General features: G+C 54.2%; 1 protein-coding gene across 1 annotated transcript; it reads left to right on the top strand.

Annotated features, from left to right (window-relative positions):
• The first annotated feature begins 992 nt into the window (after positions 1-992).
• REN (renin) lies at positions 993-12,930 on the top strand. Its single transcript, XM_058275009.2, has 9 exons — positions 993-1,106; positions 4,181-4,331; positions 5,148-5,271; positions 5,907-6,025; positions 8,422-8,618; positions 10,958-11,077; positions 11,403-11,547; positions 11,788-11,886; positions 12,583-12,930. The coding sequence occupies exons 1-9, from the start codon at positions 1,027-1,029 to the stop codon at positions 12,742-12,744; spliced, it is 1,197 nt and encodes a 398-aa protein (XP_058130992.1). The 5' UTR covers positions 993-1,026; the 3' UTR covers positions 12,745-12,930.
• Positions 12,931-14,067: the final 1,137 nt, after the last annotated feature.

The following is a 14,067-nucleotide window of genomic DNA, read 5'->3' as shown; positions in this document are numbered from 1 at the left end:
AGTCTTTTTTGCTCACAGTTGGTGCAGAGAGAGTACCCTGAAGGCATGAAATTTAGAATACTAGACTATCTGAGCTGGGAGGTGCCTTAGGAGCCATCCAGCTATCAGCCTCATTGAACAGATTTGGAAACAGGGCCCAGAGAGGGCAAGGGATGGATCCAATGTCACAAAGCAAGTCCACGTAGGACCAGGTCTAGAACCCAGGTCCCTGGTAACTAGTCCAGGGTTCTTTGTACTGCCCATCAAAGTGCAGTAGCTTATTCATTTAACAATTTGAAACAGGTGCATGCATACCGTAGTACTCTGTTGTAAGGAAAATTGAGTCCAGTACTCTCGTAGAAAGGCTCTCCCTGTGATGTGGGAGCCCACAGCAGAATGCAGTCAAGTCCAGGCGGAGCCGCGCTGCGTCCTGGGGGAGGTGGTGATACTTGAAGCAGGCCAGAGTGAGCAGAGAGAAGCAGGGAGGCTTGGAGGGAGGCTGCACTGAGGGTCCAGGGTCCCAGGAGTGAGCTGGGAGGATTCACCCACGGTGAGCCGGGAAAATGGAGGTGTAGCCTGGGAGGTGGCAGTCGGGGCCAGAGCCCAAGCTAATGCAGAGAATGGAGCTTCGAGAACATGTGGGGGGAGACGGGCTGGGGGTGTGGAAACCTAGCTCTATGCCTGTCGCCCTCCTGACCTCGTTCCCGAGCAGTGCCGTTTCTCATCACCCTCTGCCCCTCTGGGGGTCCCAGGGCCAGGGCGAGACAGGGGTCTGCTGGCGTCACTGGGCATAGCATTCCTTTCCCACAGCCTCCTTACTCCGGCCTCCTGCGCCGGGCCGTCACCCTTCACCCACCTAGCTCGGTCCCACGGGTGGGATTTACTACCGGCTCCCCTGCCATCTGCCCTTGGGTCATAAATCAGGGTAGGGGAGAATCGCAGGCATCCCCTGGGCAGGGCGCATAAAAGAAGGGCTCTGGGAGCAAGCAGGCCTCAAAGAATCCCGGAGAGCCTGGACCCAGGTGACGCGGGGACGGACGCGGCAGGATGCCTCGCTGGGGACTCCTGCTGGTGCTCTGCGGCTCCTGCACCTTCGGCCTCCCGGCAGGCACCGGCGCCTTCACACGGTAACTCAGGCCCAGGGCGTGCGGTGGCAGGGGCGCAGGGCTTCCCACCCTCCTAACAACCCCCGTTTTCAGATGTGGGGTGTCAGCCAGGCTTTACGACCAGCTCGGCGGGAGGTACGGCCCTGATCTGAGAGGTCAGGTGACTTGCCCAAAGTCATACCGCCACACAATAAGGGGCACTAGTCAGGCCTGAAAGCCCCATTCTAAATTGATATACAGGGCTCCTGGGCATAGCACCATGCTAGGAGGGGAACCCAGAGAAGATTACGATGTGTCCCGTGCCCTCAAGGAGCTCACAGCCTCATTGTTAAGAGGGGTGTGGGCACAGATGGCTCTAACAGGGGAGCAGTATAATACAGCGGCTAAAAGTGAGGCTTCTGGAGTTAATTGTCTTGGTTGAAATTCTGCCCCACTGGCAGAGCTGATTAGAGCTAGTGTGGCTGATATTCTGCTCTGCTGGGCAAGTTACTTAACGTCACCAAGACTTGGCTTACACATTTTAAAAGCAGAGAGAATTACAGTACCTACTTCATAGGATTGCTTTGAAGATGTGCGGAGATAATACCTGGAATGCCTTTAGCACGGTGCCAGGCATTTTGCAAGAACTCAGCTGTTATTAGCAGTCCAGGGCAGCTTATCATAAATGTTAAAAGACAGGCTGAAGGCAGCCCAAAGGATGGGCTTGGTTACAGGTGACTCATGGTGGCTGAAAGAAGGGAAGCTGAAGGGTTGGTGAGGCGCCATAGAGGTTTTCAGTTTGGGGGTGGCAGACAGAAGTGAGGGGACAGGTTTTAATAATAGTACTAGTTGCAGGTCTATAAAATGCTTGAAATTTCAAGGATCTCGTTTCCAATTATCTCCCAACAGTGCAATGTTCCCATTTTACAGATGAGGATACTGAGGTTCAGGGAGGCCACAAGTAAGGGACCGAGCCTAGGCACACAGTTGGCCTTTTGTTTTCAAAACCTCTTTTTCCTGATCTAAGACTCCCAGAGAGTGACTGCTGGGTTGAGGGTGCCAGTGATGGGTGCTTCCCAGCAGTGAATGCCTGAGCATAAGCCTAGAGCAGCCCCCACCCCAGGGCAGAGGTGGAGGGAGTTAACATCTTCCTGCATTCTCTTCCAAAAGAGAAGAGACAAAGTAGAATTGGGCAAAGGGTGGAGAGGGACTAGGGCTTTTTGAAACACAGTTATCAGGATTTTACCACCTGCTTTATGCGGAGCCTCATGCAAGGTGCTCTGGGACATCTGCACGCGTGACCCCCATGCTCAGGGGGCTTTCATTGCTTCCCTATTACACCATTTACATCTGCTGGGCAGCGGGCAGCTCATTTACCCTGCCCAGCGACCCTCTAAGGTAAGGACTACCATTCAGGCATTTCCAGAGAGGACCTAAGGGTGTCTTGGAAGAGGCCCAGAGAGGTTAGGTCACTTGCTCAGAATCACAGAGGGTAAGGGGAGGCACAGGACCCGAGCATGTCTCCACAGTGAGTATCTCCTCACCAGCACCGCCTCCCTAACCATTAAGCTGGCAGTGCTGGCTGTGAGCTCCCAGGGCAAAAAGGAGCGTGAGTCGAAGGAGAGGAGAGGCCACTGTGGGCTGGAATCCTGCAGGAGCGGGCGCATGCTGGGCTTTGAAGATTAAAGAGCTGGAGAAAAAAGGAAGGGATTTCCTGAACAGGGGATGGCAAAAGCAAAGGTCCAGAACAGGTGGCTATTCAGAGTTAATACTGGGAAATGCACCCTCTTTTGGGTAAAACCTCCTCTGACCCTCCATTTTCCCATCAGTAAGATGGAAATAATAAAACTACCCACCGCATGAGAGATCTCTGACAATCAAATAAGATGATTGTGAAAATGCTTTGTGAACAATAAACTGCAATATAACTGTGACAAGTCTTTTCCATTACAATATTAGGGTGATGGGGGAACAGTAAGGAAAATGTAGGCATGGGGTATAAGAAGGAAGAGATAGGGGAAGGAAAGGAGGACCAGATGCTGGGAAGAAAGGGAATTTGGCATGTGCGAGGACAGCCTATTGCAAAGTTAAGGGCTGTGATCCTGGAACCCCTGGCTGCTGGGATCATTTTCCTCCAGGCTCCTGCAAACAGCTTTCATGTCAGAGCCCAGAGGGTCCTATATGCAAAATAGGGTCAGACGCTGCTTTGAATCCCTGTTCCATCACTTCTGAGCCATCTTCATCCCTCTGGCCCTTTGTCTCCTCAGCTATAAAATAGGGTAATGAGAGCTAGTGTGCAGAGCTGTAAAGAGGATTGCACAGGGTGTGCATGTACAGTTTGGCAGTCACCTGTTAGCAGCTCATGCTGTGAGTTTTTCCATGTTTCTTTTTAAATTTTTCCTCCCAAAGGTGATGGGAGGGCATCTGGACAAGAAGCTAAGGTACTGGGACTGGTCCCAAGGTACATCTTTCCAAGGACTAGATACACAGACATGCAGGAGATGCGGCCTCTCTCCTGCCCCATCCAGTTCGTGTGGTCCCCTCCTCCCCCAGCCCCTGGACTGGTGCCTGCCCGTGGGCACCCAGGCGTCCCTGCAGGCTGCAGCGGGAGTCTGCTGCCACCTACAGGTCCCACGTGGCACTGCCTCCTGTTCCATGTTGCCCGGGCGCTCCCTGGACTCCATCTCCTTGGAGAAGATATCGTGGAGTGTTTCCTCATCTATCTCCCTACCTGCTGGAGTTCCTTAAAGGCAGCAACGATCTTCTTTATCTTTATATCTCTAGTATCCAACAGAGTGCAGGCACAGAGTAGGTGCTCAAGACATGATTATGGAATGAATGAATGAATGAATGAACGAACAAATGGCCTTGCAGTGAAGGGGGTAATAGCCAACAGGAGGAGGTCAGTTGAAGGTCATTTACTACCAGCACAGATGACTCGTGGGGGCTTGTAAATTCTCCTCCAGAGGCCTTAGGGAAGGAGAGTGACCCTCAGGCACTTCCCTTTACCAAGACTAACGGTGGTCTTTCTAGAAGCCGGGGGCAGCCTCAAGGACGCTGCCTTTGGGAAAGAGTCCAGGCATCTTCTACTTTTTCCTTCTTCCACCCTGGGCCAGGATCTTCCTCAAGAAAACGCCCTCCGTCCGGGAAAGCCTGAAGGAGCGAGGCGTGGATGTGGCCAAGCTCGGAGCCGAGTGGAGCCAGTTCGCCAAGAGGCTCTCCTCTGGCAACGTCACCTCCCCTATGGTCCTCACCAACTACCTGGACGTGAGTGCCTGCCCCCCCCCGCCGGCTCCCTTCTCTCTGGAACCCAAGGTGTTCTTTTCCTGCAAGGCCCACTCTTTCCATGCTGTCTTTGATGGAAGAGCACAGAAGCACCCTACAAAATGTCCAATTTACAGCTGAAAGCCTGAGGCACAGAGGGCAGGAAGGAGCTCGGGGACCAGTCCCAGGCAGGGTTAGGACCGGAACTAAGGGATCCAAGTTCAATCCCAGGTGTCACTGGCAGGTGGGGAAGGATATGGCCTCAGATGGGGGTCTCCGTGACCTGGCCGGACACAGCTAGTCCACTTACTGCCCCAGTGCTTCCTTAAGTCTGGACACCTTCTTGCTTCATTTTCGGTGTTTTTTGTTTGGTTTGGTTTTGTGAGGTACTGGGACTAGGGATTAAACCCTGGACCTCGTGTGTGGGAGGCCAGAGCTCAACCACTGAGCCACATTGGCTCCTGAGTTGGCGCCCTCGTCTGTTTCCTCATTGCCTGCTCATTGTTTTTGCTTGTCTGTTTTCTTCAGGAGGCACAGGAAACTGAACCCAGGACCTCCCATGTGGGAGCCACATCACTGCTTGAGCCACATCCACTCCCTTCACTGTTTTATTTTGCCCTCTTGTCTCACTGAGGCTCCCCTTCCTGGGACACCATAGGAGAGTGACTCCTACCCAGTTCCTGCCAGAAAATGGAAGCCCAGAGAGGCTGTACGACCTGCCTAATCTCATTCCGAGTGCCAGTGGAGGAGTCAGACAAGACCCCAAGGCCCAAGGCTCCCCTAACCCCTCAGTCAGCCTCTTTTCTTTCACCCCTACAGACCCAGTACTACGGCGAGATCGGCATTGGCACCCCACCCCAGACGTTCAAAGTCATCTTTGACACAGGTTCAGCCAATCTCTGGGTGCCCTCCAGCAAGTGCGACCCTCTCTACGCTGCGTGTGGTGAGACCCAGGAGCTGCAGCGCCTTTCCCAGGCCCCTGCCCCTGCCCTGGCCCCGCCCCAGCCCCGCCCCTGCCCCTGCCCTGCTTAGACAGTCCTGCCTTCTGTCCATCTAAAATCCCTCCCACTACCATTTAGCTGCTTCCTTTCTGCTTCTCTTCCCACTGAGGGGAGAGAGGCTGGCTCTCTTTTCCCACGTAGGGCCACCTAGGTCAAAAAGCAAGCTCTAGGAGTCCCTGACCCACCCGAAGGCCATTTCCCAGTGCTGCTGAGATTGAAAAAGGACTGACTTCTCAACCCCATCCCAGGACTTGGGTGCCTCCACTGCCATCCTTAGCCAGCAACTTCTTATTGTTTATTCTGCACCCAGAATCTTCTCCCCACCTCAGTGTAGGCAATTACTTTAAAATGCCTACGTAAAAGGAGATGAAATTTTCAGAGGTGTGGGCACATAGTAGGGGTCCAGGAAACACAGCCCCTAATTGATGAAACACATTTTCCAAGCCCCCACCCTTAGGGCCACCCCACCCTGTGCCACAAGCCCTCCACGACACCAGCCAGACCCAGGACACGGCCTGCTTCCAAGGCCCCCGCCTGGGCCTCTTGGAATAGGCCTGAGCCTATGTCCCTCCGCCAGAGACTCACAGCCGCTACGACTGCTCGGAGTCCTCCAGCTACATGGAGAATGGGACAGAATTCACCATCCACTACGGAACGGGGAGGGTCAGAGGCTTCCTGAGCCAGGATGTGGTGACTGTAAGTGGGCCGCCCCCCTCATCAGACCCTGTCCTTCTCACCCTAGGCCTCTCCTGCACCTCCTTTCTGGGGGAAGGTGCACTCCAGGCCACCTGGGAGCCCGGGAAGTTGACGGGTGCCCTGCTCTGCTGCTTCTAGGGAGCTGCAAAGGGGCAGAGCCAGGTGGAGCAAACCTGAGCTACTAGTGCAGGGGCAGGTGATTTAGGGAGGGTTTTGCTTCTAACTTGGAGGTAGAGCTTGTCCTGGGTCCTACAACTTCAAGTCAAGCAGCCTCCCTAAAGGTCACCCAGCTCTGGCTTGGCCCTTCGCCAGCCCTTAGACTGAAATCCAGGGTCAGGGTGAAGGTCAGGCGTGTCACTGACATTATGGTCAGGCTTAGTTTTAGGGTCAGGCATAGATCGTTTACTTTCTTAACTTTTTATTTTGAAATAATTTCAAAGTTACGGGCGAGTTGCAAAAACAATAAATACAAAACGCAGAGTACTTCAACATACTCCACCCAAATACACAGTTCCACAAACTTTTAACATTTTGCCACATTTGCCATATTCTCTCCTCTCTCTCTCTCTGTTTGTCTTTCTGGCTATCCCGTCTATTACCTATTTTCTAAACATTTGAGAATAGGTTGTCTACATCATGCTGCTAGAACACTTAATACTTCCATGTGCTTTTACTGAGAACAAAGATATTAACTTACATAACCATCTTAAGTGCAGCTATCAAGTTCAAGCAATTTAACATTGATATAAAGCTGATAGTCTATATTCCAATCTTTTCCTATGTCCTTTTGGGCCTTTTCCCCTCCATTATTAGTTCCAGTCGAGGATCATGCATTGCATTTTATTGCCATTGTCTCTTTAGTCACTCTTTCTCTAAACTGTAGAAACCTATATACAACGCAAACTTTCTCATTTCAAACACTCCCAATTCACAATGTTGTGCTACCCTCACCACCATCCATTATCAGAACTCTCCATCACCCCAAACAAGCTCTACACCCATTAGGCATTAACTCCCCATCCCCCTCCCGGTCTACCCCTGGTAACCTGTACCCTAATTTCTGTCTCTATGAACTTGCATATTATGGTTGTTCCACCTAAGTGGAATCACATGATATCTATCCTTTTTTTTTTTTAAGACTTATTTATTCCTCCTCCCCCCCGCCCCACCCCTCACTGTCTGCTCTGTGTCCATTCTCTGTGTGTTCTTCTATCTGTTTGTCTTCTCTTTAGGCAACACCAGGAACTGATCCTGGGATCTTCCAGAGTGGGAGAGAGGCACTCAATCTCTTGTGCCACCTCAGCTCCCTGGCCTGCTGCATCTCTCACTGTCTCTCCTCTGTGTCTCTTTTTGTTGCATCATCTTGCTGCACCAGCTCTCCACTCAAGCCAGCTTACCACGCAGGTCAGCTTGCCTTTACCAGGAGGCCCTGAGAATTGAACCCTGGACCTCCCATATGCTAGATGGGAGCCCAATTTGCTTGGGCCACATCCACTTCCCTGTCCTTTTCTGACTTTTTTCACTCAACATAGTGTCTTTAAGGTTCAAGCCATGTTATCAGAGGTATCCTTTTTATAGCTGAATAATGCTCCGTTGTATGTATATGCCACATTGTGTTTATCCATTCATCTGCTGATGAACACTGGAGCTGCTTTTACCTTTTGGCTGTTGTAAACAATGCTGCTATGAACATTGGTGTACAAATATCTGTTGGAGTCCCTGCTTTCAGTTCTTTTGGGTATATATCTAGGAGTGGGATTACCAGGTCACATGGTAGTTCTATGTTTAACTTTTTGAGGAACCCAGGCATAAGTTTTAAGGTCAGTTGCGGTTAGGATTTGGGATTAGGGTCAGGGCCTGGTTTTCTATTTTCATTTGGCTGGTGTCTGACCTTCCTCATTCTGGAGTTTCTCCAGCCTCTGCTCCATCAGAGTTAGGGATGGGGTCCACAAGGAACCTGAGAGGAAATCACCATGTGACCCCTTGCCCCTTGCCCCTTGTCTCTGACGTCAGATAAAAAGCAGCATAAAGAGCAGGCCTGGCTGGGCCAAAGAAATCCCTGCCCGTGTGACAGCTGGGCCACAGGGAGGGGGCATGGGAGCTCGGGGAACCTGTGCGATTACTGCTTGGCAGTGCCACCTGCCCAGCCTCTGCCCCTTCTGGTCACTGGGCAGTCCTGATTCTCTCTGGACCCCACAGCCACTGAGGTGTATTAGGGAGAGAGGGTATGTGTGGGGTTGGATGAAATGGTCTTATTGACTTGCCCCAATCGCCGTACCCTGGAGCATGTGTGTCCCTGAGGGTGTCCTTGGGGTCCTCAGTGTGGAAGCCCAAACAAGACCCTCGCAGGAGGAGGCAGTCGGGGGGTTCAGTCTCCTCTGCTCTTCCTCCCACAGGTGGGCGGAATCACAGTGACCCAGACGTTTGGAGAGGTCACAGAGCTGCCCACGATGCCCTTCATGCTGGCCAAGTTTGATGGGGTTCTGGGCATGGGCTTCCCTGCACAGGCGGTCGGCGGGGTCACCCCGGTCTTTGACCACATCCTCTCCCAGCGGGTGCTGAAGGAGGACGTCTTCTCCGTCTACTACAGCAGGTGGGGCCTAGACTCCGGGGGCCAAGGCTCAGGAGGGAGGGGGCAGAACAGCCGGAAGTGGGAGCGGAAGGAGAGTTTGAGTCAGGACTTGGATGTGTTTGTGACGAGGCGGGATCCAATCAATATCTAGAGCTGCACTACCCAATATGGCAGCCACTATTTAAATTTAAATGTACTGAATTCAAATAAAATGAAACATTCAGTTCCTCAGTTGAAGAAGCCACATTGCAAGTGCTAAGCAGCCACAGTGGCGGGTGGCTACCATCTTGACAGTGCTGATAGAGAATATTTCCATCACCGCAGAAAGGTCTACCTTATGGCGCCGAGCTAGAAAAATTGGAGAATGCAGGGAGGTAATGGGGAGTAAGGCATCACCAAGATTAGGGACCCTCCCTGTGAAGGCCTAACGGAGTCTTCTCACATAGAGACAGCCAATGTCATTCATTCCGGAACTCCTTCCTTTGTCTCTTTGCTCACTCAATGATTCAAAAAACATTGGTTGATGTGTGCCAAGCACTGCGCTGGGCTCTGGGGATACAGCAGTGAGCACCTGCGAACAAGACAGCGTCCCTATCCTGTAGAGCCTCACAGAGAAGACACAAAGCATTCAATGCAAGGAAAGTTAGAGACCCACAGGGAGCCTGTATGGGACTGAACCCTGCAGATGCTTTTCAGTCCTAGGCTGAGCTTATGTGCAATTCTGCAGGCCGGGAAAGCTGTTGTCAGCTTTTGAGCAGGATCGTGATCTGTTCCAGGCTGCTGGGTTTAGAAAGATGGTATAAGCTAGACCATCTTTAAAAAGATGGTAAAAGGATCACGTGGCCAGTGGCAGCGAGGAAGGGGGAGGGTTGGAGTCCAGAGAAACTCAGAGGTAAAATGGAAAGGAGTCTTTGTCTAGGGAGGGGAAAGGAGGGTCTGAGGAAAGGCCACTCGCTGGCAGCTCTGCTGTCAGGGGACATCTGGGGAAGAGCCATCGGAGATGAGGGGGAGGGGAAAAGGCCAGGTGGCAGGCAGTTAAGAGGTGGATGTGGGTGTCAGGAAGTGGAGGCCACAAATGCTGGCTGCCCTGAGAAATTCAGAAGAGGGGATGTGAAAGCGCTGAGTGCAGGGAGGGATCTGGAGAGAAGGGAGAGAGGAGAGTGGGCGTTTTAAATGTTGGGGGAGGACAGAGGGTGCATGTAGGTGGAGGAAGAAGCCACTGGAAAGTGAGAGACTGAAATCACGGGAAAAAGAGGGGATAATTTTGGGCACAGGAGCCTGGAGGCCATGGGCGGATCAAGGAGGGCCTTTTCCTTTAGCCCAGGGAAGAGGAGACCCGAGAGGTCCTGAGGTGTCAGGCGAGCGGCAGGAGGACTTGTGCTGCCTCATCTAAATACAGGCTGAATTCGCAAAGGTGGAATTACCTTTGCCTAAGATAACAGTGCACACTACATACACGTGTACACACATGCACGTACACGTGCTTCCTGCCGCGAATGCGGGAAAGCCACATCTCACACAGGCTGGAAATGAGGCCTAAGGTAGCCGTGAGCTGACAGAGGCCTCGTGCAGCACGGGGAGGACGGCGGGGGGGAGCAGCTCGGGGCTGGACACTAGCTCCCCTTCCCCACGCGTCCACTCACCGACCGGGTGACCTCAGGGTAGTGACTTCACCTCTTGGTGACTCCACCCCCTGGGGGGAAATGAGAGCGAATACCCGCCCTTGCGGAACAATCCGGCTGATGAGCCTCACCTGCAACCAAGGCTTCCTTTCTGCTGTTCTCTTTCTCTGCAGAGATTCCAAGTAAGGAGGCGAGCCCCACCCCACGTGGCCCTGAGCCTCCAGTACTCCCTGAGCACCTGACCCAGAGTCACACACTCTACCTGCCCAAAATTCACCGCGGCAGGCCCAGGCTCTGCAGGATGCCCAGGCTCTCTGCCCCTCCCTCCTGCTCTCTTCATGTCCCCTCCCACCCCTGGTCCCACAGCCTGCCTAGGTGCCCTTCCCAGGCACCTGCTCAACTAGCAGCAACCCAATCCCAAATGAGGGTGGGACCAGTTTGCATCTTGTTTGCATTCCCCTCCCTGTCCCTGTGCCTGTTCCTTTTCTGTGACCTCTCTGGGGATGCTTTATTGGGTGGGACTGGACTGCCCTGGAGAACCCTCTGGCTGGAGCTGGGAGGGGCGAGAAGGTAGAGAAGTGGGATGTCCTGCAGGGTTCTAAGCCTTGCCAGCTGTGCTGCCTTCCTCGGTCCCCCAAGCTCTCTACCCCACCTTCCACCCTTGCCCAGCTTTCACTTTTGCTTGGGTTGCTGAGTCTCAGGGGTCATGTCTCCAAGAGCTTGCCATCTTTCCTTTAGGAATTCCCACCTGCTGGGAGGAGAGATTCTGCTAGGCGGCAGCGACCCCCAGTATTACCAAGGGAATTTCCACTACGTGAGCCTCAGCAAGAACGGCTTCTGGCAGATCAGGCTGAAGGGGTGAGAACCCTCAGCGCTCCCACCCTCCAGAACTGCTGCTGCCAGTGGGGTCGGGAGCGTGCCAGGGAAAGGGCAGCCGCCGATGTTTGTTCTGCCTGCGTCTGTCCAGAAATAGGGGAACACAGAGAGATGAGGAAGAGGTGGGGGCAGAGGGGAGCTGAGTGCCAGGAGGTGGAGGGTCACCAAGCTACGTGCTTCCCTCCTGCTGGTCACTGCCTTACGACTGCCCACCCCCAGCACGGCGTCCGATTCCCCACCCTCGTTCACTGAAGGCAAGTGCTCTGGCAGCACCCCGTCTGCCTCTGGCTGACTGTTGCCTCCCCAGGGTGTCTGTGAGCTCTGCCACCTTGCTCTGTGAGGAGGGCTGCATGGCAGCCGTGGACACTGGCGCATCCTTCATCACGGGACCTACCGGCTCCCTGAGGCGGCTCATGGAGACTGCGGGGGCCAAGGAGCTGAGCACCAGTGAGGTGAGCGACCCACACAGAGGCGGGGGGCGAAGGGGACACCTGCTCCAGGGCCCGAGATCCCCACAGGCAGCACGGAGTCCCCAAAGAGGCCATTTGTTGGCCTTCCCCCCTCACTCTCAAACATCTTTCAAATGTGTGTCCTGGTTCCCCAGAGGAGGGGCCAGGCCACAAGCACCGGAATCTGTGCCTGCCCCAGGGGCCTCCTGCACTCAGAGATCCTCCTTTGACCCCTCCCCACAGTATGTCGTGGACTGTAACCAGGTGCCCACACTCCCTGACATCTCCTTCCACCTTGGAGGAAGAGCCTACACGCTCACGGGCGCCGACTATGTATTACAGGTGAGGCTCCTTGTTGGGAGGGGCCCTCAAAGAGGGGCGATGACATACTAGACCAGTGGTCTCAAACTTGGCTGCACATTAGTCACCTGTGGGCTTTTAAAAACCCCAATGCCCAGGCCACATCCCATACCAACTAAATCAGAAACTCCGAGTGTGCGACCTGGATATCAGTGGTTCCTAAAACTCCCCAGGTGATTTCAATGTGCACCCAAGTTTGCAAATCACTGTGCTTGGCCCTTTGCCTCCATTTTCTCCCCAAATGCTCCCAGTAATCCTATGCTGGGGATATTCTTATCCCGCTCCCCCCCCCCATTTTACTTTTTGGTCTATTTTTTAGGAGGTATGAGGGATTGAACCCGGGACCTCATACATGCAAAGCAGGCACTCAACCCCTGAGCCACATCTGCTCCCTTATGCCCTCTTTATAGTCAATAGGCGTAGAGAGGTTAAATAACTCATCTAGCACCAGAAGCTGTGCTAGGCTGTATGCTCTTGAAGGTAGCTCCAGGGGTGGGGCTGGGGCTGGCTGCAATCCATGAAGAGGTTTGTGGCTGAAACGACCAGGATGTGATGGAGGCCCAACGGCGATGGGGGAGAGGATGGGTATGCTGCTGAAGACAGCTGCTAGGGTCGGGCAAGGTGACGGGAGATCTGTGATGTGCTGGGCAGTGGGGAAACCCTCCTGCTTCCTGCCAGGACCTTGACGGTAACGATGACCTGTGCACACTGGCATTCCATGGCCTGGACGTCCCACCGCCCACGGGGCCCCTCTGGGTCCTGGGTGCCAGCTTCATCCGCAAGTTCTACACGGAGTTCGATCGACGGAACAACCGGATCGGCTTTGCCCTGGCCCTCTGAAGCCCTCTGCTGCCCACGCAGGCCCTGCTCTGGGCGCTAGCCAGAACTAGGGAGCACCCTCTGCCTGTGCAAGTGCCCGCCCGCGGGGGCACTGACCGGGGGGCTCCCCCTAAACATTGGCCCTGCCCCCAGCACCGGCCTGCCCCTGACTGGAGGACAAACACAATAAAGACTTCATGTACACAACCGTGTTGCATCTGGGTCCACTGGGGCTTGGAACAAGGGGAGGGGCAGCCGGTCACGTGCAGACGGGAGTGTGACGCAGACTGACAAACAGTGCACATCTGCCCTTGTGCTCAGACGCCCGTGTGCAGGAGTGACGCCATCCCTTCGCTGGCAGTGGAGCCCAGGTGGGGTTGTTTACAGAGAGTCAGTTCCATGCCCACCCCCCACCAGCCCCCCAGGGACCAAGGCTAATGCTGCAGCAGTAGGCTGCGGGTCAGAAAGAAGCTCATGCAAGCCATGCGTGAGCTTTGTTTCCTCACTACAAAAGGGAGCCAGCGTCCTTTCCAGCTCTGACCTTCCAGGGCTCCGTGACCATGTATATCTAGGTAGTTCCCTCCCCACCACCCCCTAGGCTGGCCAATATGGTAGCCACTAGCCATAATGCAACTATTTCCATTTACATTTAATTAAAATTAAAATCTAATAGTATGTCACATAAGCCCCGTTTTAAGTGCTCCACTATGTTGGACAGTGCTGATACAGACCATGTCCATCATCACAGATGTTCCGCTGGACAGAGCTGGATTCTGGACCGCAGTAATGAGGACCCTTGTGGCTGAGAAGTTCAAGAGGCCAAAGGGACAACTTGGGCAACAGGAAAAGGGCCCTTCCTCGAAGGCTCTTTTCTGGGTGAGGCAGTGAGAGATCTGGCTTCTTAGAAAGAAGGCTCCCCTCGACAGGGCAGGTGACTCGGGAGGTCCCCCAGGCAGAACAGGAGAGTGGGCCACTGAGGCCTTGCTATGGCAAAGGGTGTTGGCAGCCAACCGAGTCCCGCTCAGGAGGTGAGAGTGACAGGGGAGAGTCCAGCTAGCAGAGGGGCTTGCCCCAAGCTGGCCGGGCCTCTCCCCAGTTCTCCTCCACACGCCAACTCTGGGGGCAAGGGGAGGAGGGGTACCTGGCCCCCTGCCACCCCCCCACCCCCTGCCAACTCCTCATCCTGCTCTGGCCCATAGCTGAGCCAGCCCTTGAACTTCCTCCCGGAGAAGGGCAAGCGCAAGTCTGCCCACCTTCACCCCCTAGTGCCTGGTGCTTTGCAGGGACCCAGCTTGCCGGCTCGCATGTCCCTGGCCAGACTCTCAGGACCGGAGGGAGGCTTTA

Source organism: Dasypus novemcinctus, chromosome 13, assembly GCF_030445035.2.
Source record: "Dasypus novemcinctus isolate mDasNov1 chromosome 13, mDasNov1.1.hap2, whole genome shotgun sequence".
NCBI classification, from domain to species: domain Eukaryota; kingdom Metazoa; phylum Chordata; class Mammalia; order Cingulata; family Dasypodidae; genus Dasypus; species Dasypus novemcinctus.
The sequence above is the reverse complement of the archived record's forward strand: the minus strand, read 5'-3'. Positions and strand labels throughout refer to the sequence as shown.